This window comes from Mesoplodon mirus (assembly GCF_964341445.2).
Source record: "Mesoplodon mirus genome assembly, chromosome: 18".
In the NCBI taxonomy this organism is placed as follows: domain Eukaryota; kingdom Metazoa; phylum Chordata; class Mammalia; order Artiodactyla; family Ziphiidae; genus Mesoplodon; species Mesoplodon mirus.
Window position 1 is genome coordinate 19,979,119 of NC_138994.1, and position 24,033 is coordinate 20,003,151.

The window sequence follows — 24,033 nt, forward strand, 5'->3', positions numbered from 1 at the left end:
CGTTTTACGTCTTATTTAAATACTGAAACCAAGTGTGATTTGAGGGATTCAACGCACAAAGCAGGTCCACACTTGACCTCAGCTGATCCCCGCAGCCCCCCAGAGATAGGCAGTCCAGACAGCCGCAAATGACAGATGAGACGAGTGCAGCTGGGAAAGGTCACGTAGCGATGAACTGTAAACGTCAGCTTCATAGCCCGGGCCCTGGACTCCTGGACTTGGGGCAGGTGGTGACCAGGTGAGAGGCAGAATCCGTGCTTTACGTGGACAGGTTGTCACCCTGGCAGGTGACTTCACCTCTCTGGACCACCACAAGCTTGGCACCTGTAGGATGGAATGGATGACATCTTCTTTGAAATCAATAACCTGTCTCTAGGTTTTGCTTAATGCCTGCCCTGCGTGATCCCAGGATGGTTTGCATCTGCTAAGTGTCAAGTGCAGTAGTCGTTTGTGGGGGGGAGAAAGAACGGAGGCAGTGGCTGTGGGTCCCTGCAGGATCCCAGCGTCCGTCCAGCATGGGCACCAAGTGGACATCCCAGGGTGGGGGAGCTGTGTGACGCCACTCTGCCATCTGGCACTTGCAAACGCATGTCCCAGTCTTGTTGCTTGTAATCCCATCTCGCCCAAGCAGGGGCGTCTTGCCCATCTGCATTTCCCAGTTCTTCCCGAACGAGCCTGATCCAAGGAGACGTAACCTGTGGCAGCTCTGTGGGATCTGCCTGGAAAAGAAGGCTTCATAAATAACTCAGCGCTGAGGGGGACCTGGGGAAGGCCTGGTGGAGGAGTTCTGTGTGAATATCCATGGTCCTTCAGAAATTAAGTGCATAAATATGGAGCCAGCGAGCACCAACCTCTCCTCAGCAGCTGAAGAGCGAGAGTTAAAATCTTCTCCTTCATTTCTGGCCCAGCTCCAGACAAAGGAATTAGCTTGGTCCTTCAAGGCAGACCAGAAAACATGCCTTAAGGTAGAGTCTGTCCTTGAGCTCAGGGCAGGGTGATTCCTGTGTGATGAGGCTTGAGGCTCACCCTTTGAAATGAGCTGGTACCTTGTAGCCTGGCTTCCTGCGGCTGCTGCCAGGTAATCAACTGATGTTATAGGTCCAGTGCCGCCATGATGGTCTTACAAGATGCAATCCCTTAGGAAAGACTTTGTCTCCTGGAGGCTTCTGTTAGGGTATAGATCTTCCCGCTGGGTCAGCTGTGAGAGCTCTTTTAACCCCATCTAGTTGTGCCCTGGACCTGGTTCCCCAATGACTCCAATAGACAGAGCTAGGATCAGTCTGGCACGCTCGTCACATGTATAGCTTCCCTGGCCCTTTTGTGTTTCACTGACTCCATAGTGTGTATTTTTGAGGCGGGCCACAGATGATTCAGATGCAGCCCATCCCAGGACCAGCCGGGAGGAGTGTTCCCAGTGGGGCACCCCAGCTGCCTGGAGACTGGGCTGCAAGGGTCTGGAGTCTTTAGCAGTGGTCCAGGCTTAGAACCACAGAAGCGGTTACAGAGGCGGGGCGAAGGTGCTACTTGGGGTGAGCTCCCCAGCAAAGGGTCTCAGGGATGGAAAGTGGGCCGTGGAATGTAAGTGGAGCAGAGAAAAGGGCTGGGGTGCTGGGAGAAGTGAGTACTCACAGCATTAGCCAGAGCTTTTTTCCTTTCTCCTGCTGCGTAGCCAGGCTCCATTACTCCCTTGACAATGGGTGCCTGAAAGGTAGATAGGCATGAATTCGAAGATGGTACATCTGGCATGAAACAGAACAGAGGGGCGAGGTCTCAATGCCTGAGCCTCGTGGAGAGGAAGAGAAGGGAGGAGAGGACGAAGATGTCATTTTCTGAGCTCCAGGTCGTCTTGGGCAAATGAGATGTCCCCCTGACCTTGGCTCAGAAAGAAGAATAAAGCAATCGAGCCTAAGTGGCAGATGCATACAGCTAGATTCAGACAGATGGGGGAATGTTCAAACCAGAGGCCACTGTTTCCTTTTCAAAGAAGCTTTTTAATTTTTTCAATAAAGAACGGGGCACGGGGGCTTCCCTGGGGGTGCAGCGGTTGGGAGTCTGCCTGCCAGTGCAGGGGACACGGGTTCGAGCCCTGGTCGGGGAGGATTCCACATGCCGCAGAGCAGGTGGGCCTGTGCACCACAACTACTGAGCCCCTGGGCTCTAGAGCCCGTGAGCCACAACTGCTGGAGTCCGTGCGCCTGGAGCCCATGCAGGAGAGGCCACCGTAGTGAGAGGCCCGCGCTGCAACGGGGAGTAGCCTCCGCTCGCCACAACTGGAGAGGGTCCGTGCGCAGCAACAAAGACCCAACACAGCCAAAAATAAATATATAAAATAAATAAATTTATTTTTAAAAAAAAGAACGGGGCACAGAAGTGGCCTATTTGTCAGCCGTTGATTGGGTTGCTACCTGGGTGATTAGATTCTTAGGGCCCATTGACGCCCCCAATTAATGCAAGATTGGGGGTCCCCTCAAGTCACGGTCAGGCTAGTCTGTTTTCCTTTATTTGGTGAAAAGGGATCTTAGTAGGATCTTAGCGGGCTCAGGCTATTCCAGGGAGATGTCGCCTTGGCCAACTTAATTACCTGCTGCTCTGTTTTGCTTTTGCAAAACAAAGAGCTGTAAGGGAAGACCTGTTATTTGGTTGCTTGGAAACTAGTGCTCTTACTACCTACCTAAAGCCGTCACCAAGCCCTTCTCGGGAGGGAAGGCGAGCCGCCACCAGCTCTCCCAAGTAATCAGTCTCTCAGGAGCCAGGCCTAAGTCAGTGGAGCAAAAAGAGGGAGATTTTGTGCTGTTGTCCTACAATTGCGGACAACTTGAGTCCCTGCAGTTCCATGGACCAAGTCACCGTGCGGCGTGAGGATGCAGAGAACAACAGAAACCAAGAACGATGCTGTGACATCTCGCAACCCAAGAGGGACACGTGGCCCAGAGCGGTTAGTTGGAAGCCCAAGCAGCTTGGATTTCAAAGCTGTCCCCACTGGTACTTCTGGCCTGGTTAATATCATCCCTTGCTCTTTGGCTTTTTAATTACACAGCCAGGCTGATGGGAAATATCCGTGCCTCGCGCGGCAGGCTCTGTCTGTGGGCCAGACTGCTCCTACCAGTTCAGAAACGGTAGGGAAGGTCGGTGTTCTGGCCTCCAGCCCCTGCACCCCTCCTTGAAGAAGTGTCTACCTAGTTCATGGTTAAGCCCGAAGTTTTTTTCCAGGTCGACAGGTCAGCGATGATTAAGTTGTTCAGGTCCTCTTCTAGCAGCTGTGGAGGTCAGCCTCGTGCCAGGTCACAACCTGTGCTTTCGGCCACACTGCGGGGGACACCACACCATGCTATCCCGTGCGTGGGTGGTGGAGGAAGACGGTCTCTCCCTGTCTATAGAAGATGCATCTCAAAGCAGCAAACCAGCCGAGGGCTGAAGCGTGCCTCTCCTCCAGTGCATTTCAGGACAGTTTGTGCCAAAGCAAAGTTTCTCCAGCCGGTTCTTCCAGATCCAAGAATATCTGTGTGTTCCTCTCCCTTTCCTTTTCCCCTTCTCTGTTCTTTGGATCGCTCCTTCTAAGCATTTCACTCATTTGTTTCATTCATTTGTTCACCCGTCATGAGCCACGCCCCATGCTATGGGCAGACCGTCTGCAGTGAGGGTGATAGCACTCCAACCTGAACGTAGGAATTCTGCAGCTCGTCCCACTTGCCTTCTCTTTCTGTCTCTCCCCCCGGCCGAGTCCTGCCAAGCGGGGACTGGGTCCCCTTATTCATTTCTTCCCTTCACCAGAACCACAGGCAGCATTTTCTTGGGCAGGGTCCGACATTCTGCATGTCGTTTTGAACACTCACTGTCTGGCTACCAGAGCCCTGGAGGTACAGGAGATGCTTAAGGCAGAGCTGTGGTCCCCAACTCCAGGTAGCTTCAAGACCTGGTAGGGGAGGGGGTATCATATGTAAAAAAAACGGATCGAGAGAAGTAGAGGGCAGAGGTGTATGTCACTGTGCTAAACCTCGGGGGTACTGGTGGGCTGGAAACCTGGAAGGTCTTGAACTTGGATGTGTCCGTAAGGGAACAGAGTCCTCAGGTGTAATGGGGAAGGAGCAAGTATGGCCTGAAGGGTGGGAGCCCCAAAGACTGCCCTTAGTGGGGTGGAAGGATAACAGCAATTCAGGTGAGGGTATCGGGGAGTAACCCACTGTTTTTCTGATGACCAGTTTATTGCACTTAAAAAATTAACGCGGTGTGAGACGTTACATTTTCCTTGACTGTTTGACATTAAAAGAGAAAAATTGTTCTTTCTGTAAATCACACATTTATTTTTTTCTCATTTTGCATTTCACTTTAGCCACGGCTGATGGGTGCATTACAGCACCGTCTTGTTTATTAGGAATCTGAGCCGTGTGCTTGATTATCCGTTGTCCTGTCTTCTCACTGGTGGTGCCTGGCGTGAAACCAGAGGCGGCTGCAGGAAGCTTTAAAGATAATCCGTCAGGCTGTGAGGCTCAACTCGGAGGCTGTGTCCTCAGGGCAAGGCTGATTTGCGGGGGGTGGAGGCAGCCTGCCAGGGGGGCCTGCAGGGCCAGGGATGTCATGATTCCGCATTCCTCCTCCAGGTCACCTCCTCTGAAGGGTAGCGCCCACTAGTGGGTCTCAGTACACATCTGTTCTCTCACTCTTCATCCTCCCCTGAAGTGTAGGGCTGTTTTCGGGATTTTTTTTTTAACGAGCAGAACATAAAAAGTATTAAACAGTACCTGGCATGCAGAAAATGTTAAATGATGTTGACTATTATTTTTATCATCATTAATTATAAGCAGCTTATACATTTATCACAGTCTCTTGCAGTTTACTCATGTGCTCCCTGAATTCATACCTCTCGTCCCCAACCTGTTATACGTTTGGAGCCACCTAGAGCATTTGCATTCAATGTCTTTTTACTTTGAACTCAACATATCAAAAACCATATTCATCCTTTTCTGCCCAGTCAGTGCCCTTTGCAAACCTCCCCTTTGAGTTAACGCCTTTATGCCAGTTTCCTAGACTTCATCTCGGCATCCCTTCAGCCATCCCCTGCAATTTCCCCTCGTGCCTGGGGACTCACCGGGGCTCGCCAGGGCCTGGCAACGCTCTGAGGCTGATCCACCCACTCGAATGCCTGAATATGCCTGACCCTGTACTTGAACATGGCAATCTCTGCCAGCCAGTCCCCCGCCTCCCCTCTGTCCCCAAACTCCAGCTTTTCTGATACTTCAACACTGTTCTCCAGATCGCTCTTTCTAAACGTTTTGAGTAGAGAAATACGTTTCTAATTTTATGACTCTAAAGGAATATTCTAGATCGTGAACCCCTTAAAGATGGGAACCGTGTCTCACACATTTTGTATCCTACACAACACCTAATGGCTATGTGACGAATATTTGGAGTGATGGCACCCAAGCGGACCCTCTTGCTGACACTGACTCAGTGCCCAGTCCTTTGGGTCCTGAGCAGGAAGGAGTCATAATGATCAATTAAACCAGAAGTCAGTGTGATGTGCTCTGAACCAGGAGGGACACGTGGGCTGAGCATCTTACAAGCTGTGTGGTTTTGGGCACGTGGCTTGACCACTTTGAACCCCCCTTTCCTTTTCTGGAAAATACAAAGAGTATCGATTTTGTAAGGTCTGGACAGGTTTAAGTCAGATGATGAACCTCGAACGCCTAGGACAGAGTTTGGCTGAATTGTTGAGTCTTTGTGCTGCAGGTGGCAAAGCGAGAACTCAGAGTGGTTTAGGAGAAAAGTGGGGTGTTGAAAGGATGTGGGTGCATCTCAAACACACGAAGGAAGGATGGAGGTGCAAGCGGGCTTCGGGCTTCAGGGATGGGTGAAACATAGATACGAACACCTCTGGGCCAGTTTTCTTGTTGTCAGCATGCCCGCGACACTGTCTCCTCCTGTAGGTCAGCTTTGTCTACAGAACGGGGAGAGCCAGGACAATGACAGCTTCTGAGCTTTCCATCCTGTGCATGAGGAGCCATAGCTGTGCGGACAGGTCCACACATCCTGATCCGGACCACGTGGGGCCCACCCTGAGGAGCCCGCGGGCCCCCACCTGGCACCTGGCAGTCCCAGAACTGGGGTGTGCAGGGCTGAGCATTAATTTCCTCCTGAGTTAACGTCCCTGTAAGAAAACAAGTACCCCTCCCCTCCCCCCACTGCCCCCATTAACTACATCATTGTGCTACACCATCTGCCTTCGATGTACCGAAACATAGCAGTGATCTGAGACGTGAAAATCTTTCCCTTGCCTGGTTTCTGGAGATACTTTGGTGGGAGTCAACTATGGGGCATGCAAATGGGGATTATTCATCATCCTAAAAGAACTACCAAAGTCTAATTTTGTGGAAAAGTCCTCCAAAGGGATTTAACAACTCCTTTCCTCCCAATTTCTTGAGGCTCTCCAGTCCAGAGGAATTACAAAACCACGGCTAAGTACCCCTCTGCACCTCCAAACGTGTCCTCCCCCATCCAGGCGTGTCCAGGAGTTAGTTACACCCCGGACGCCGCTTGCAGGGCAGAGTGCAGCCAGGCGCACTGACAGCGGTGTAGGTGTGACTCCAAGGCAGCCGGCCCCGGGCTACCCTTCCCTGCAGCAAAGCTGCTCCCCCTGACCCGGGACGGACCCAGGCTGCAGTGCCTCTCCAGGGGATGAGGAACAAGGGTCACTGGCCGTCCACTTCCCGAGGGCTGATAAACCCTCTGGGTAGGATCATTCGCAGTTTGATTCTGTTGGTTTCCGAGGGGCGCAGAGTGGATGATACCGGCATCCTGCTGGGGGACAGCCAACTCCCCGGTTCACCTGCCTTTGCCTTGCCCAGGCATCCCGGTCCTCTGTGGGGAGTAGCATCCTTTTCACGAAGCGGGTGGCAAGCTGGGTTATCTGCGGTGCTTGTGCACGTGCTCGCTCTCAGCTTCAGACATTGCAGCAAGGAGGGGTAGCTGGCTTAATTCCCACTACAGCTTCCTTCCAGTGACACTCTGGAGTGGGCATGAAGCCATGGGAGTAGCTTTTGACTGGAGTGACTGGAGGAGCGTGGTTTTCTGGGTCCATCGTTGTGTAAGTGGAGCCTAACTGCAGACAGTAGAATACGCACGAAACCAAAAAACACCCAAAACCCACACACGTGCAAACATCAATTAGGAAGTTATTTTAATTAGAGCGGGACTCATGTTAGAGTATCTTCAACTATGGACGTCTCTTAATGTACTCCAAGACATGACTTTATTGATATTGCTAAGAACTGCAGTTCAATTCAACTCTTCTGGAACACCGCTATTTTTCACCTTTCCCAACACTTAACTTCATCTGCTATGAATAGCAGGGTTCGTAATCCATAATAGAAAAGTGTGTCGAGCTACTTTTTCCAAAAAAATAACTCTAAGTTGATAACTTCCATTCTCTAGAGGGCCTTTTCAAAACCCTATAGGAATTCTGTGGCAATACCTGGCTGGGCTATACCAACATTTTGTTTAATTAATGTGTAATATGATCAGAGTTCCCACCTTCCTGGGTTTCCTTCCCACTAGAAATCTGCGGCCAAAGACAGGCCAGGAAGGGGGATTAGCATATTGGGGGCCAGTCTCCCCAGAAGGCTCAGCCAAGTTATGGGATCAGAGTGGGAATGAAGGCAGCAGGACTGCCCCATGGGTGTGTGTAAGCCAGACACGTTGACCCTTGATGGCCAGGGGACCCCTACTGTCATGTGATGTGACACTGCCCCCTCACCTGGCCTGGTACCCATCTCCCAGCTTAGTGACCGTGCCCAGATGGGCAGGAGCAGAGGAGGAATCTACGCTGAGCTCGCCCGGCACCCTTGGAGGCTACTGAGGCCACCCCCGTGGCCGCCATGGTCCCGTCCAGCAGCAGATACGCTAAGATGGTTCTTTCTCTATTTTCAATGAGTGACCTGGGAACGAATAAGTGGATGTTCAGACTTTCTCCTAGAACTGGGCCCACATGTAACGTTAAAGGGCTAGAAGGGACATTATGAGGCTACCCCCTCCATTCTTCTCACCTCACCCCTCTCTCCCCATCACAGCCATCCCTGACTGGGGAGTAGCCACCACCTTCAGAGACCAATTCTCCACCCAGGGGAGGGCTATTCTCAACCTCCCTTCAACGAGCTAGTCATATGTTTCAAAAGCCTCTTCCCTCCCCTTTTCCCTTGTCTAAATCCCTCTGGCTGAAATTTGACTTGTTTTTCTCTCGTTCTGTCCTCAGTGGAGAAGGGAACAAGTAAGCCATCCTGTTTTGCATCATTTCTCCACCTTTTTTTTTTTTTTTTTTTTAGCCTCACGGCCTGTGGGATCTTAGTTCCCAGACTAGGGATTGAACCCCGGCCATGGCAGCGAAAGCTCTGAGTCCTAATCATTGGACCGCCAGAGAATTCCCCATCTCTCCAGCTTTGAGGTTTGTTGTTGTCATTGTTGGTGGCTGTGTTGACTATTTATTAAGCCCCCACGAGATGTTAGCTGCTGTCTTAAATTTAATATTAAAAAATATTTCCAGAACTCATTAGGTTGGATCATAGGAAATTGCTGTTTTATAGTTCCCCCCCGCCCCCCCAAAAAAAGCAACAGTTAAATACGGAAAGTCATAACATCGCTGCTCATTTCCTGCATTGCTGTTGTTACCCAGAACAAGAGAAATGAGACACCACAGGCTTCAGCCCTGGTCAGACCACTGAGTTCCATTGCAGAAGCCCCGCTCTTGCTGAGATCATCTGACAGCTGGACCCACACGTAGAGGAGCACAGCCAGGCAGGAGGAAGCAGGATGTCCCCACAGCAGCTCAGATTGCCCTGTTTCCACCCCAGCAGGGATTTCAGCTGAACCAATATAACCCTCTTTCTCTCTACCCCACACTGGCGTTCCTTCCCATCCGCCCATGGAACCCGATGCCCACAAATGTCAGGCAAGGCCGCAATCACATAGGTGTCACTGTTTTTGGAGGCTGGAGAGGTCTCTTACAGAAGACCTGTGAACTCCACCCCATGTGCTTCAAACTAAGGGCTTCTAAGCCCTCAATGGAAAAAAAGAAAATACTATTTGCTATAGTCTGAATGTTTTGCATCTGGCCCCCAAAATTCGTATGTTGAAATTCTAACCCCCAAAGTGATGGTATGAGGAGGTTGTGCCTTTGGGAAGCGTTTAAGTCATGAGGGTGGAGCCCTCAGGAAGGGGATTAGCGCCCTTAAAAAAGAGGCCCGAGAAAGCTCCCTTGCCCCTTCCAGCATGTGAGGACACAGAGAGAAAGCACCATCTGAGAACCAAGAAGTAGTGTCTCACTAGACACCCAGTCTGTCAGCATCTTGATCTTGGACTTCTAGCCTCCAGAACCGTGAGAAATAAATTTCTGTTGTTTCTAAGCCACACAGAAGCCAGTTTACAGTATTTTGTTATAGCAGCCTGGATGGACTAAGACACTAGTTTTTAACCGTTCACTTTCCGACCACCTACGTAAACTCCAAGAGCGTTCTAGAATAATTGAAAATTTTTGTGAAAAGTACCGCTTGATGGGAGGGGATGGCTGGGGGGAGGAGGTGTTACTGGCATCTAGTGGGTAGAGGCCAGGGATGCTGCTCAACATCTTGGGCTGTACAGGCCAACCTCTCACAACAAAATGTCAGTGGTGAGAATCCCTGCTGTGTGCTCACCATCCTGTAAGCAAAGCACTATCATCCTTTTTTCCTTTTTACAAGAACCTTAAATAATATACCAGGATTTGAGCCCAGGTCCGTCTCAGCAAAAAGCCCATGCACCCCCATCCCCACCGTGCTGGAGGATGAGGAGAGACAGACGGAGATTCAGGAGGGATGGGGGATGGAGAGAGGCAGCCACACCCACCTTCCAACCCCCAAGAAGACTGGAGCAGGGCTGTGGGGTTGGAGGAATCAGCTTTAGAGCTTACTCTCGAGTTTGCCCTAAGGACTTTGCCTCACCCTGCATCCCCGGGGCTTATAACCCCAGGTTTGGAAGTTTGTTTTCCTTCGGTCTGCATCTGAGTTAATGGCCGTAGCTGTGAAAAGAGGTCTGGCTTCCTAACGGTATTCCAGTCACTTTGGATTCTTGTCTTAATTACCTCCCTAATTTGCACTTTTGGTGGAAGACCTGGGGGTGTGAACGCCAGTCGCAGTTTTTCCTCTGCTCTCTTTCACCCCGGGGGTTCCTTCTACCATCTGTTGATCTTCAGTGTCTGCCTTCATTCCCTTATTTATGTTCTTGCGGCGTGGGTCGTTTGTCTTGGTTTCGCATTAGTTTCGCTCTCAGGTAATCCCCTCCACCTTCAGAGACGGTAACAATTACATTCCCTTCCTCCATTACGTCTTCTTCCTCTCCTTTACTCCAAATCCAGGGGGAGACGGAGTTGGCCACCTCCTAAGGCAGCATGTGGTGTGCGTTTGGCGGGGGTGGGGGTGGGGGTGGGAGGGGCGTGGTACCCGCTGTGGGCGTGGCCAAGGTACAGGGCTGGGCAGAGGCAGATTGTGTTCACTTTGCCCTCAACCTCTTTAGGATACAGATATTCAGATGCCAGCCCTTGCCGCCCACACCTGGGAGAAAGCCACAGCCCATGTCAGCCACCTGGGGTGGTGGGGGGCCGGGGGTGGGGACTGAGGGTCAAGCCTGGTTCTGACCCTTGATGCTGTGTCACTGTGGGCGATCCCTTTCTCTCCTGCATTAGTCGGGTAACCTAATGAGCCGCTGTGAGCATTAGTAAGCCAAGTGCTGCTGGCTGCTTGCTAAATAACTAGAAAGGGTTAGTTTGCCAGTTAATGTTAAGTCCTGTCCTCAGGACCGCACTATCATGAACATTAAAATGACTACTTAGAGCAAAATCTTTAACAAAAGAGCCACCAGCTGTTGTTTATGGTTTAGAAATGCAAGTTTTTTTCAAAGGGAGGGATTTGCCCCTCTGATGTCAGGAAACCCCTGGCCAGTCTCTGCCTAGCTTTTGACACCTGGTGCAGACCCTCGCCCTGCAGACCCACACTTATCGATGGCAGTGGGTTGTGGTCTGGGCCCTGTTGGTACAAAACAAGGTGAAGAACAGCAGGCTTGTAAACACTGGGCTCCCCGAAGGTAGGAGAGGGGCCAGATGGAAGCACCTCAGGTGTCCTCTGACTTGATCTTCTCAGGACCATGGACAACTCCTGAGATGCAAGGGCTGCACAAAAGGAGGTTGCCTCCTTCCCAGTGGCAAGGATGCCTGAAACCCTTAGATATATTCATCCTAGCCCATCCTGAAATTCAGCTCTCGGCAATATCCGGCACCTCACCTAGGACACTCATTCTTTTTGAAGCTTGTCAGATGCATCAGGCAAACCTGAAAGTGTTGAACTTGTATCCACCCCCCTCCCTGGAGTGGTGGCTTCTGCAGTGCCCACCCTCAGGAAGTTTCTGAAAGAGAAAGAAAAGGACAAAGCAGCTATAAAGAATGAGGAGCCTGGACCGCAGAATCTGAGCCCAGCTGGGCACTCAGACCAGCCCATCGTTACCTTTCCTCTCTGATCCATAGAGTGGAGGTGACGGCTCCCACCTTTAGTTCATGAGCTTCTACCTCGGGGCATGGCCTAGAAAGGGCCGCCAGCCCCTCATTTCTCCAGAGAAAGACCACAGAGAGACTAAGGTCTTGAACACAAGGCCTACTTTGGAACCTAGAGTCATCCTAGAGGATAGGCTTGGTGGATGAAGACTCAGCCTTTCTTAAGAATTGATATCAGGCACCTTAAAAATAAAATTTTAAAACCTTGATCTTGAAAAGTCTGGCTGTTCTGGCAGTGCTGACTCGGCTGCTCCTTTAGCCAAGAGCTTGTAGCGGGGGCCTCTCTGCAGCCTGCTGTGGTGTGTGTCATGCACGCAGGGAGCCCGGGCCCAGGAGCCTCCATCCTGCTGTCTGGTTTTGGCAAGACTCCCAAACCCTTGGCTTCTGGATCTGGCAGTGACCCAGGAGTCGTGCCAGGTGGTCTCTGGGGGTTTCCTCCACCTCTGAAGTCCTAGGACTCTGTACCCCATGGTTGGTTGTTACGAGAAATGTGGGGAGATGTTTGCTGAGGCATCAGAATCCCAGATGCTTAACCAACAGCCTCCAGGGGCCACAGCTGCCCCACAAGGTCCCCATGGGACCAAAGCACAGAGCGTAAGGGTAAGGTGAGGCAAAATGGAACACTTCACGCTTTAGCTGGGTCTTTGGGCTCCAGCCCTCATGGTGGTCTCCTGGCGAACCAAACTGGATCACAGGTGAGCTCTTTGACCTCACCATGGGACAAGCCACCCAGAGCCATTATTATAATCCCAGTGTCCTGGGCCCGCTCCAGCTAAACAGGACACACGGACAAAAAGGGGCAGTTTAAAGGACAGTGAATCCCAAAAGAAGACATGCCCTTCTCACTCGGTAGATTTTGACCTCTTCCCTCTTCACAACAAAAGTTCCTCCTGGCCTCAAGCCCTTGGTCTTGATTTTGACAAATATTGGTTATTCTCTTTCCTATTTGGATTGGGGTTGCACTGCCCCATAGATGTCAGAGAGGGGTCCTAACATTGTGCTTCTACACCATTGATCCCAGACCACTGGGGCAGTTCCTTCCTTTCCTCCCTCCCTCCCTCCCTTCCTTCTTTCTTTTTCATAGCCCTTCTTACCCCTCTATCAGATATATGCAGACCAGCACGGCTCTTCCACATTTGATCAGGGCGTTGGTGAACTTGGCAAGCTCACTCCTACTGGACAGGACTTGGAAGATCATCTGTCCATCCCCAAGCTTCAGGCTACACTATGGTCACACCATCTCAGAGCAGACTGTAAGAGTCCCTGCCATTTGAGGATGGATCGTCAATGTCTGTGATGACATCATTGGGCCACCATATCAACCTTGGACTTCTCGTTGCACGAGCTAATAAAACCCTATGTGTTTAGGTCCGGAGTCATCAAACTCTTTCTTTAAAGGGCCACATAGTAAATATTTTAGGTTTTCAGACCATCTGGTCTCTCATTACTCTGCTGACATAGCACAAAACAGTCACAGACAATTCATCAACAAACAAGCATGGCTGTGTGCCAATAAAACTTTATTTATGGGCAGTAAATTTTGAAATACATATAATTTTCACGTGTCATGAAATATTCTTTCCTTGATTTTTTTTTGACTATTTAAAAATGTAAAAAGCATTTTTACAGCTTCCCTGGGGGCGCAGTGGTTAAGAATCTGCCTGCCAATGCAGGGGACACGGGTTCCATCCCTGGCCCTGGAAGATCCCACATGCCACGGAGCAGCTAAGCCCGTGCACCACAACTGCTGAGCCCACGCGCCTAGACCCTGTGCTCCGCAACAAGAGAAACCACCGCAATGAGAAGCCTGCGCACCGCAACGAAGAGTAGCCCCCGCTTGCCGCAACTAGAGAAAGCCCGGGCACAACAATGAAGACCCAGTGCAGCCAAAAATAAATAAATAAAATAAATATATGGGAAAAAAATCATTTTTAGCTTGCAGGCCATACAGAAACAGGCAGTGGGCTGGATGTGGCCCCTGGGCTATAGTCTGCTGACCCTTGGTTGAAGCTACTGTTCTGTGGATTTTCTGTTACTGGCAGCCTCGTGCAATCTTATGTGACGTAGTGATGGGGATGAACCTTTTTTTTGGCAAGCATTTTGTAATTAATAAAAAGGATTAAAACAGTCAAATTCAAATTAACTCTAGGACTCAAAAACTTCTAGTTTCTAGTTGCAAAATCAACACATAATGGAAGAATCCAATGACATTTTAAAATGTAAGATCCATTTTTAAAAAATAAATTTATTTATTTTTGTCTGCATTGGGTCTTCATTGCGGCACGCGGGGGCTACTCTTCGTTGCAGTGCGTGGGCTTCTCATTGCGGTGGCTTCTCTTGTTGCGGAGCACGGGCTCTAGGCACGCGGGCTTCAGTAGTTGTGGCACGTGGGCTCAGTAGTTGTGGCTCGCGGGTTCTAGAGTGCAGCCTCAGTAGTTGTAGTACACGGGCTTAGTTGCTCCCCGGCATGTGGGATCTTCCCGGACCAGGGCTTGAACCTGTGTCCCCTGCATTGGCAGGCGGATTCTTAACCACTGGGCCACCAGGGAAGCCCCAAAAATGTAAGATCCATTTTTTTTTGGAGTTCTTTTACTTGCATTTGCAAATACAGCGGTGCACCCATTTCAGAGATTAGCCTTAGCAAGATCTGCTTTTAACCTGTATTGCTTCACATCAAAATACTGTTGTTCTGGGGCCTCCCTGGTGGCGCAGTGGTTGAGAGTCCGCCTGCCGATGCAGGGGATACGGGTTCGTGCCCCGGTCTGGGAGGATCCCATATGCCGCGGAGCGGCTGGGCCCGTGAGCCATGGCCGCTGGGCCTGCGCGTCCGGAGCCTGTGCTCCGCAACGGGAGAGGCCACAGCAGTGAGAGGCCCGCATACCGCAAAAAGAAAAAAAAAAAAAAAAAAAATACTGTTGTTCTGATTTCTTATGGAAGAAGTGAAGAAACTGCTTGCTCTTAATAGCTGATTAAGTATAAGCCTGTTGAGTAACTATAAAGTATGCAAAAAAGACCAGGGGATTTGCCAATGTGATGAACTGTGTAACTCTTTCCGTGGTGTCCCAGGGGTTCCCCCACCAAGCGAGTCGGGCCATCACCCAGCCCCGAATGGACAGCAGTGCTAATCCAGCCCACAGGAGTCTGCTGGCTTTGGCTTCTGAGCAAGCTTCGATTCTACATTCATGTATTATAGAAAAATGATTCCTAACCCATCGTACTTTTTTATGTCTGTTTCAGAGGGTCTTGCTGTTGGAGTTGGATTTGGGGCTGTAGAAAAGACGGCATCTGCTACCTTTGAGAGCGCAAGGTAAGCCGACATCTAGTGCCTTAGAGCGTGGCACTGCACCCCGTGGTGCCCGGAAGTGCCTGTTGCCTCGGGTGAGCTCTCTGCACATAACTGTGCAGCAGCCCCAGCCCCCCAGGTCTGACTGGCGGAGGCGAGGAGGAGGTCAGGGAAGCTCATACCTGAGAGAGGTACTCTGTCAAGAGGCAGGTTTACACCACGTTTTTCCAATGAGCTGTCTGATGGGTAACCGTTTTGAAAACCAACCATGAATATAATCTCATGCTGTTCTCCAAACGCTTTAAATGTATAAGTACATGATAAAGACAGTGTCCTGGCGGGACTGGTTCCAGGACCCGCCGGCGGATACCAAAATCCTCGAATGCTCGAGTACCACAGTCGGCCCTCGGTATCCACGGATCCTGCATCCGCAGGTTCCACATCCGCGCACTCAGCCATGGGGGGATGGCAGGACCCAGAGGGCCAGCTGTACCTCGAAGGCAGCAGCCGACACTCCTCACCGCTCTCTCCTTTAGGAGCCCTCGCTTTCTCTTTCTGGCCACTGGCCTCTCCTGGTTTCCTCCCCCTTCCGTCTGCTCCTTCACAGGCTCTTCTGCAGGTTCGTGCCCTACGGCCTGTCCTGAAATGTTGATGTCCCCCAGCGCTCCACCTCTAGGGCACCCTTTCTTCTCACTTAGCGCACTCTCTCTGGGGACTCTGCCCCATGCCCGTGGCTTTATTTTCCGTCTGTTTGCTGGTGATGCCCAAGTTGATCTTCTGCCTAGATTTTTCTCCCGAACTTATTCTTACGGGTCCGGCCCCCATCCATAGGTCTCCGCTTGGGTGTTCCGCAGGATCCCCGCACCCGTGTCCCCATCTGCTGTCATGCAAAACCCCATCATCACCTGGTACCCGGTCGACCAAGCCAAACTCACTGTCGTCCTCGGCTTCCTATTTCCCTTCGTCTTCCCTAGACAATCAGCAGGCCTTGTAGATTCTTCCTTTCCTCTCCCTCTGTTGAATTACAGGGCCTAGATAAGGCTACAGCCTTGGGACCATAAAGAGGCATCACAGAGATAAGCTACCTGGTCCACCTGTGCCCACAAAACCACGAATACTACAGCCTCCAGGCTGAAGGAGGGCGGGTGGAGCCTTCTGTTCAAGGGCGGCAAACTCAGATGCCTGTAGAGAACTAAGAGGTAACAAGTAAGTGCAGACAGGCAGGTGGAGACAGTTGGGAGTGGCAAGAACAGAGGTGAACTTCGAACAGACACAGCACACGCTGTCTAGAAGGTGCTCGAAGTCACAATTATTTTGAAAACATAATTCGGGTCAAAGAGATGGTCCAGGGGCCACTGGTTTCTGTATCGAAACCACACATTTCTCACTCCACTGCCCTCTGACTGGTATAATCTCAAACTCTACTTTTTACCCGCCTAAGGCAATGGCACTGCCTCCTTTAATGATCTGCCCTGTGTCTGTGGATCATGGTTGCCAGGATCTAATTCCTCACGGAATCCCTTTCTCCCCTCTTCCCTCGTTCCCAGCCTTGCGTGGGGCCTCTTTACACCCCATCACCTCCGTTTCTCGATTCCCTCAGCTGCTCTGGGGCCCCCGTGTGTCGCTGTAGTCACTGAATTCTAATGCTTCGTGTTGAGGGACGGGTCTGCTCCACGAAGCCCCGAACACGTGTGCGGGCTGGCGCAGTCCTAGGTTGAGACCTTCTCTGTTCTCAATTCTTCTTCTTGCCTGTCGGGCTCCCAAGTCACTTCCTCGCCCTGACTCCAGGGTCATCAGTAACAAGATGCCTATGGTGAAAATCACAGGAGCCGTGGATGGGGAGAAGCCTTTAGAATGTTAGAAATGTCACCAGAATCCAGGGCTGATTGTGATTCGTCATGCCCTGCGGGGCTGACCCCTTAAGCATCCAAGGGCCAGGTCCTCCCAGAACTCGGGGAGCTGCACATGCTCCAGAAATGTCTGTGCCGGCAAGTGACAGCCCAGCCCCACGCCCTGCGCTCACGGGCCAGGCTTCCTGTCTGGTGGCACCATGTCTCCTGCAACCTCAAGATGTCAACTCCCATGTCCCTCTATTCTATCACCTGCACTTTCTGGTAATCTTGATGTTTCTGAAGAAAGCAGAGCGAAAGCCTTTCCAACCCAACTCCCCCCTTCCCTAGACCAGACAGATCCTCTCTGAGTTACATAAACCCTCAACGGGACTCTCCAGCTGGGATCGGGCTGGGGTGCTGGACTGGGTATTTTCAGCCTCATAAAACCCTCTGTTAAACAAGCATCCTTGGGGGCTTTTATGCCCCTACACTCCACCCACCCCCGTCACAGCCGGTGGGCAGAGCCGTTAGAGCTCTGCCCCCATCACCACTGTGTCCAGGGTATCAGGAGTAGGGGTGGAGGGAGAGCATGTCCATGAAGGCCACAGAGAGGGAAAGAGGGTGACCTCATGCAGACCCTCTCCTTCAGCCTGTCTTCCCCACTTACAAATCCATATATAGTTTGTGATTTGGGTTCTTCCTTTCAAATTCCTCTGACCTTACCCTTCAGTGGTAAAACTCAGAACAGCCCCCAGGCAAGGCTTGTAAGCCTTCTCCGCCCTTAGCTCATGCTGCAGACCAGGGTTTCGTGGGAGGGAAAGGAGGGAGGGAGGGAGGGAGGGAGAAAAAAAAGGAGAAAACAGGCTAATACTGAGGGGAAGGGTGCAGAAACAGTCACCAGACGATTAAATACATCTTTTGAAAGAGCGAGGTTTTGCTTTTTAGAATTCCAATGCTATGTAATTAACAAAGCGACACACCTAAAGCACAACATGCAAAGGTGGCAGGTAGAGGAATGAAAAAAGACGCACAGTGAATGCTGATCGAAAGGAAGCAGGTATTACAGTTTCAGTATCAGACCAAGCTGACTCCAAGGCAGACAGCCACAGAAAGAATAAAGGTCAGTACTTAATGAAAAGAGAAACAATGTACCGGGATGACAGAACGATCCCGCATCTGTACGCTTCTAGCAACATCAGCCTCAAAATGCTCAAGAAAAATTGTCGGAATTGCAGGGCACAACAGACAAAACTGCAGTCCTGGTGGGGAGCACCATTCCCTTATCTGACACTGATAAAGTGTTAGCAACTGTACATGATGGACATATGTAGACCCCCAACCCAGCAATTAGAAAAACTTAAACATTCTTTCCAAGCACATGTGTGTATGTTTCCCAAAACTGATTACAGTACTGTGCCACAGAGAAAGTCAGAACACCCCCAGATCGATACCATTCAGACCACACCCTGACCTCAGTGCAATGTAATTGAAAGTCAGTAACAAAAAAGATAGCTAAAATAATTGGTTAGTGGGCAGTGAAACCCTCAGGTGCCATAAGATGAGCACAGGGAGGGCTGCAAACCAAATTACCTAAGAAACCAGTGGACAAAGGGCAAGGTCTTCCCCCATCTCAGGGGTGCTTCATAGAATGGGTGGCCTTAAAACAGGAGCCTGGCGGCTGTCCACCTGGAGAAGCGGAGGTGATAAGGGCAGTTAGTACTGCGAGCTGGCGGGTGGGTGATGTCACTGAGATGGGATTCGTTTGGCGCTTTGTGGAAGTAAGACTGAAGACCAAAGAAAAAGTGCGTTCTTCAGCAAGAGGCTGACAGCCTTGGTGGGTTCCAGTGCCCAGCAATGTTAAAGCCCAAGAGGAGATTTAAACCTTAATCTGGCTCAACGGAATACTTTTGGGGGGAAGAGGTAGACAGATCCGTGTGAAGGACCCAGCAATTGAACAGATGCTGTTGACACCACTGCTATGTGTTATAGCAGCTGCGAAGAGGATAAGGGATGAGTTGATGATGGTGGGAATGAAGAGAGATTGATGGGAAGGAAGCGTTTTAAATGCAGAACAGGCAGCATTTGTCAGCCGATTCTCTTGTCGTGTGGGAGGGAGAATTCAAGTTCGGGAGACATAAGTAATCACATAGGCAGCTGAAAGGGGCTGAGAGGGAAGGAGGGATGGGTGTCTGCATGGATTCGGGAAAAGAAAAGAGTTGGCTGGCAAATGCCTGGGATGTGTGGACCAAGCTAGCTGAGCCAGAGAGAGTTCTCTGTTCATTTAGCAGAGGGGTCGGCAAATGATGGCGTGTGGGACAAATTTGGCCCACACACGCTTCTGTGAATGAAATTTTATTGGAACACAGCCATGCCCAAGTTCCCCATCAAAGGCTCTGACACCAGGAAAGAGGACAGGTATGTCCCCAGCATATAATTTGTGTACGGCTGCTGCCATCTAGTGTTCTGATGTTGTTATTTCATCACCTATATGGAGGGCCCCCGCCCCCGGCCCTCTTCCACCTGGTCCACCTTCCTCCTGCACTAGATAGCCTACATCGTGGGGGGATCCCTTCAGAATTCAACATCCCCTGAAGGTTGACGAGGCTCAGTCAGCAAAGGGCAGCCTGTAGTTCAAGGGAAACCCAGCTTTCTTCTTTCTGATCTGGTCCCACAGCAATTTCTTTGGGTTTCACCGCAAAGGAATTCTTCAGACCTCCCGTCCTTGGGGAGTTGGCTGCTTCAGCGGTTTTTCCTTTCTGAAGTGTCATTACATCCAGAGCACGCGTGCTCCGGAGAGGAAGCATGCCCTCAGTTCTCACTTAACTCGGTCGCAGGCATAATTCAAACCAGCAGGGAGAGCGAGGTGATTTATGCTTCAACATTTCGCCTCCCGCGTTGCTTCCTACTTAAGCTTTGACTTAAGCACAAGTCGAGAGGCGTTTGTAATCCAACAGTACACCCTGACCGACAGGTACCGCAGGCATCCCGGAGCAGGCTCGGGCAGAGAACGCTGGCCGCACGCCTCACGCCGCACCACGCGGAAGCCACAGAGCACAGGCTGGATTTTTTTTTTTTTTTCTGCTGAGCCCCCCCGACCAGCCACTGCTAACCAACACCCAGACACTTAGTAAAGGATGCCTGGTAGCTTAGCCTGCATTCAGACCTCACATAGCTCTTAGGGTTACACATGCAGGCATCAAAATTAATTTTAAGAGGTGTGTTTGCCCCTCAGATCAAAGAGTACAGCAAAAGTCAGGTATGTCTTTCTGCCTGGCTTCTAAACCAGTTATGCCTGCTGAAATAGCAACGCTCGTTTAAGACAGCAGCTGCGAATCAGCCAAGCAGCCATCTGTTTCGAAACAAGGACAAGCAGTCGATGGGTACGTCTCTGGGTGTAGACCTGTATGTGTGCATCCACCTGTGCAAGTTGTCCCCCTACTTCCGCTCAAGTTTATTCAGGGAAACACGTTGCAGGGGGAGGGAGGGGATTTAGGGAAATAAAAGATGCGCTTTCTCATTAGAGTTCTCCCAAGCGTCTCTTAAGGAGCAGGCTGCTCTCCCAGTGTCCCCAGGCCTCCCTGTGGCAGGACCAAGTTCCCAGATGAGACCGTCTCTTCCTCAAGGCTGCCCATCTTGACCCCCTCCTGCCCACTGAACTAGGTCTCACCATTCGGCGGGGAGGCGGGAGCCAAAGCCCAGCCTAGGCTCCCTGGAGAGTGGTCTCTGGCCTGAGACGTGGAACCCCGGCGTGAGGACACACTCTGACTCAGCCAGCCACACCCATGCTGTCCTCCCCTCCACCCCTCCCTTCCATCACGTCAGCAGAATTGGAAGCAAATTCTTGCACTGTTGCTTATTTGCAATAGCAGGTGGCACTTTAGCAGATCCATTTTAGTGTATGCAAACAAGCCCTTCTCTTGTACCCATCAAACCACCTTGCCTGGAATTCTAGAGTCATCTACTGACAGCTCCTTCCCGCAACTTCTTTCAGGTCCTCCCACACAGCTGCTCGCCTTACCTTGAATTATTAAGAGCATTTGGCAGTGGTGGAGGGCAGGCCATGGTTGGCAGACAGTGCCCCCGTGCGGTAGTGGGACGTCATAGCTTGACTCTGGGTAACACGCACCTGGCGGTCCGCCCGCGTCTTTGGCTCCTACTACCGAGGTTTCAGTTTCCACGTGTGTCACATGAGAGAGGTGGGTTGCATCTGTGGTTCTAAGACCACCAGGCTTTGTGGGACAATAAAAATGTCCCCCAGGCATGTGAAGACTGATGTAGAAATGCCACCTTTTATATTTTTCAAAGTAAAGGCGTTGAGAGAAAGCTGCTCACTGCCAATCACTCTCTTAGAAATTGTATTAATCACCAAAAATTAGTTCGTAAACTCAGGATAGAACAAAGTCCTTTCTGCCCCCGGACAGGAACTTACTTCTCTCTCTCTTTCTTGCTCCATTCAAATTCATGAAAACCTTGTGCAATAATAATATGTAATGATGTTCTTAATACAAATTAGTCTGTTAAGTCCCATTGGCTAATGCAAAAAGATGACCTTGACTCTCCAATTTATTCTACTACTGTCTTTTTTTTTTATTACTACTGTCTTTTAATCTATGTTGAAAATCCAGTTTCTCTAAACCAGGATGATTTTTTTTATTATTTTCTTTTGTGTTTTTCTTCCCTGTCATCTTTCCGTGTACACAGAAGCCATCTCGGGGTGGGGAGACAGGAAGTCACAGCCTCGGGAGGGATCTTGATTCCTGAATTCCTAGTTTTATCCAAAAAAGAGAGCAATTTAGCTTGGGAAAGAATCTGATCCTGGAAGAGATGAAACTCCATTTAATTGATTAATTTTTTTCCCACTGCTGTGTGGAAATGGGGGCTATAGGACAGGGTAATATCAGGGTGTAAATCTTTACACGGACACCCATGAAATACGCTCATTTGCCCAAAACGGGGTTTGCGGTGTGAGCTGAGAGAAGTCAAGGAACACAGGCGACTCCAGACCCTTGTTCTCTGCTCCCAGGGCCGCGAAGAAAGCAGGTGCTCACACGTGGGGAGGGGTAGAGCTCCCCCTGCCGGCAGCTGCGCACGCGGGGAGCCCTGAGGACCCAGTCAGGGAGGCCCCGGGGTTGCCCTGGGGGGATGGGGATGGGGAAGGGGACCGGGACCCGCGCTCCCCAGGCCCCGTGATGTGGCGCAGCCGCGTTCCCAGAGGGCAGGGGCGGCAGCCAGAAGCGGTAGGCGCGAAGCGCCCTCTCCCAGCTCTGAGCTGGGGCGCCCGTGGGACTCGGGGCTGTTGGCTAGGGCTGCAGGATTGGGACGTGGCCCTCTGGGGAATGAGGTGGCTGAGCAGTGCCTGTGTGAGGGCAGCTCGCGACTCCGACCTTGTCACCATCCATCCAACCCCACCCCATTTGGACTCCGGGCAGAAGGCCAGGTGCCCACAGGGATGGCTCCCAGGCTGCCTTCTCTTTCCCCATCCCCGCCGTTCATGCAGGGTGGATGCTGCAGCAGGAATGAAGCCTCCTACCTGGCTCCGAATGGCACCGTTGAGCCGGGAGCCCTGGAATGCAGGCGCATGTCACCCAGCTGTGAGCAAACTCAGAGTCAACCCGGGCCGGCTTCCAGACGGGACGGTAAAGAGCTGAGCACCGCATCCTACCTGGGAGCGACTTAGTCCCCGCCTCCTGCATCCTCCCCTTCTATCCACCCGCTTCTCCCAGGGCACAGCCGCAGAGCTGTGCAGCCGTCACCACTCTCTGCTTCCGGAACATTCTCGTCACCCCCAAAAGAAACCCCACACCCATGAGCAGTCAGTCCCCCTCCCACCCTCCTCGTAGGCCCTGGCAACCACGGATGAGTCTACTTTCTGTCTCTATGGATTTGCCTATTCAGCACATTTCATGTAAATGGAATCAAACCATGTGTGGTCTTTTATGTCTGGCTTCTTCCACTTAGCATCCTGTTTTCCGGGTTCAACCATGTTGTAACTCCTTTTCATGGCTGAAGAATATTCTGTTGTATGGCCGTACCACGTTAGTTGACAGAGGTTTGGGTTGTTTCAGCATTTTGGCTATTACAAATAGTTTTGTGGTGAATACTGGCATACAGGTTTTTGTGTGGACATAGGTTTTCATTTCTCTTGGGTACATACCAAGCAGTGGAATCGCTGGGTTGTATGGTAACTCTAAATTTAACTCTTTGAGGAAGGGAGTTTAAAAAATGACCTTCTATGCCAAAACAAAAGGATCCAGATTTGGCCAAGAGTTTATTTTAACCTTGAAAATTCCATTCCCCAAACAACATCATCATAGCCGGAGCCCTTCCCAGGGCCCATCGCCTTCCTCTCGGGCCTTAAACCACAGGAATGCCAAGTGTTACAAGCATAGGTGGTCTCCGCCGTGTGCTTGCCGTGTGCTCCGTTCTGTGCTGTCCTCGCCCTTCATTCTCTTGTTGGCTTTTCCATGAGAAGACTCATGGGGGAAGGACCCGTGAGTTGCCCCATTTTACAGACAAGAAAGTTGAGGCACCGAGAGGTACTCTGTCCACAGCCTCAGAGCTGGTAAGGCGAAGGGCCAGGTATGTTCCTAGGTCTCTGGCTGAGGACCTAGCTTTTCCTGGAGCATCTAGTGGCCTGTGAGGTGCTTTGGCCACCATGAGAGGCTGAGTGACAGAGCCCGCGGGGAGTGGGCAGGCAGGTCTCGCTTCCCGCTGAGCTTCCTTTTGCGTAGGTGCGTTGTTGGGGGTGGGGGGGAGGGTATGGAACAGCCTGGATTCCGGAGCGAGGCAACCTGCTGCACACACGGCTCTGCCACTTACCGGCTGTGTGACTTTGATGCGTTGCTTTTTTTTCTTTTTTTCCCTGTGCCTCCGTTTCCTAATCTGCAAAATAAGAATAATAATCGTTTTTACCTCAACAGATCGTTCTGAGAATTAACTGAGTTTATATGTGCAAAGCCCCGGCACAGGGCCGGCAGGTAGGAAGGCTGTATACGATGCGGCTGTGATGTTTGCTTCCTGGCCTGCCTGTTTGAGACACTACACTCCAGAGAGATGCCCAGCCCACCCCTGTCCCAGCCCGGGCTCCAGGACAAGAGCTCCCTGTCCCCCCTCACCCCCCCACCCCGAAAGAGAACCAGTTCAGAAGCGGCTTCCACAGTCTGTGTGGACCCAGCACGCAGGCCAGAGGTCCGGGTCCAGGACTCCGTGGTCTCTAGGAGTTGCTTCTGCTCTCCCGTGGCGTGGGCTCCATGCCCGACACTAGACTTTAGTACCCTCTCCTCCGTCCCCCCCCACCCCGCCTTGGCCCTCCCAGGCTGATCTTGCTGTCGTGTCTCAGCGCGGAGTTGGCG

At 51.3% G+C, this 24,033-nt stretch overlaps 1 protein-coding gene across 4 annotated transcripts in view; it reads left to right on the plus strand.

The window, feature by feature from the left end:
- SLC39A11 (solute carrier family 39 member 11) overlaps positions 1–24,033 on the plus strand; it is a 290,857-nt gene that overhangs the window by 210,613 nt on the left and 56,211 nt on the right. For 3 of the 4 annotated variants that reach the window (XM_082605176.1, XM_082605177.1, XM_082605178.1), the window contains one exon: positions 14,804–14,873. In XM_082605176.1, the coding sequence (XP_082461302.1) occupies positions 14,804–14,873 (70 nt within the window). Of the gene's footprint in view, positions 1–14,803; positions 14,874–22,178; positions 22,318–24,033 lie in introns of all 4 variants that reach the window. The other variant, XM_082605179.1, reaches the window with a different exon arrangement.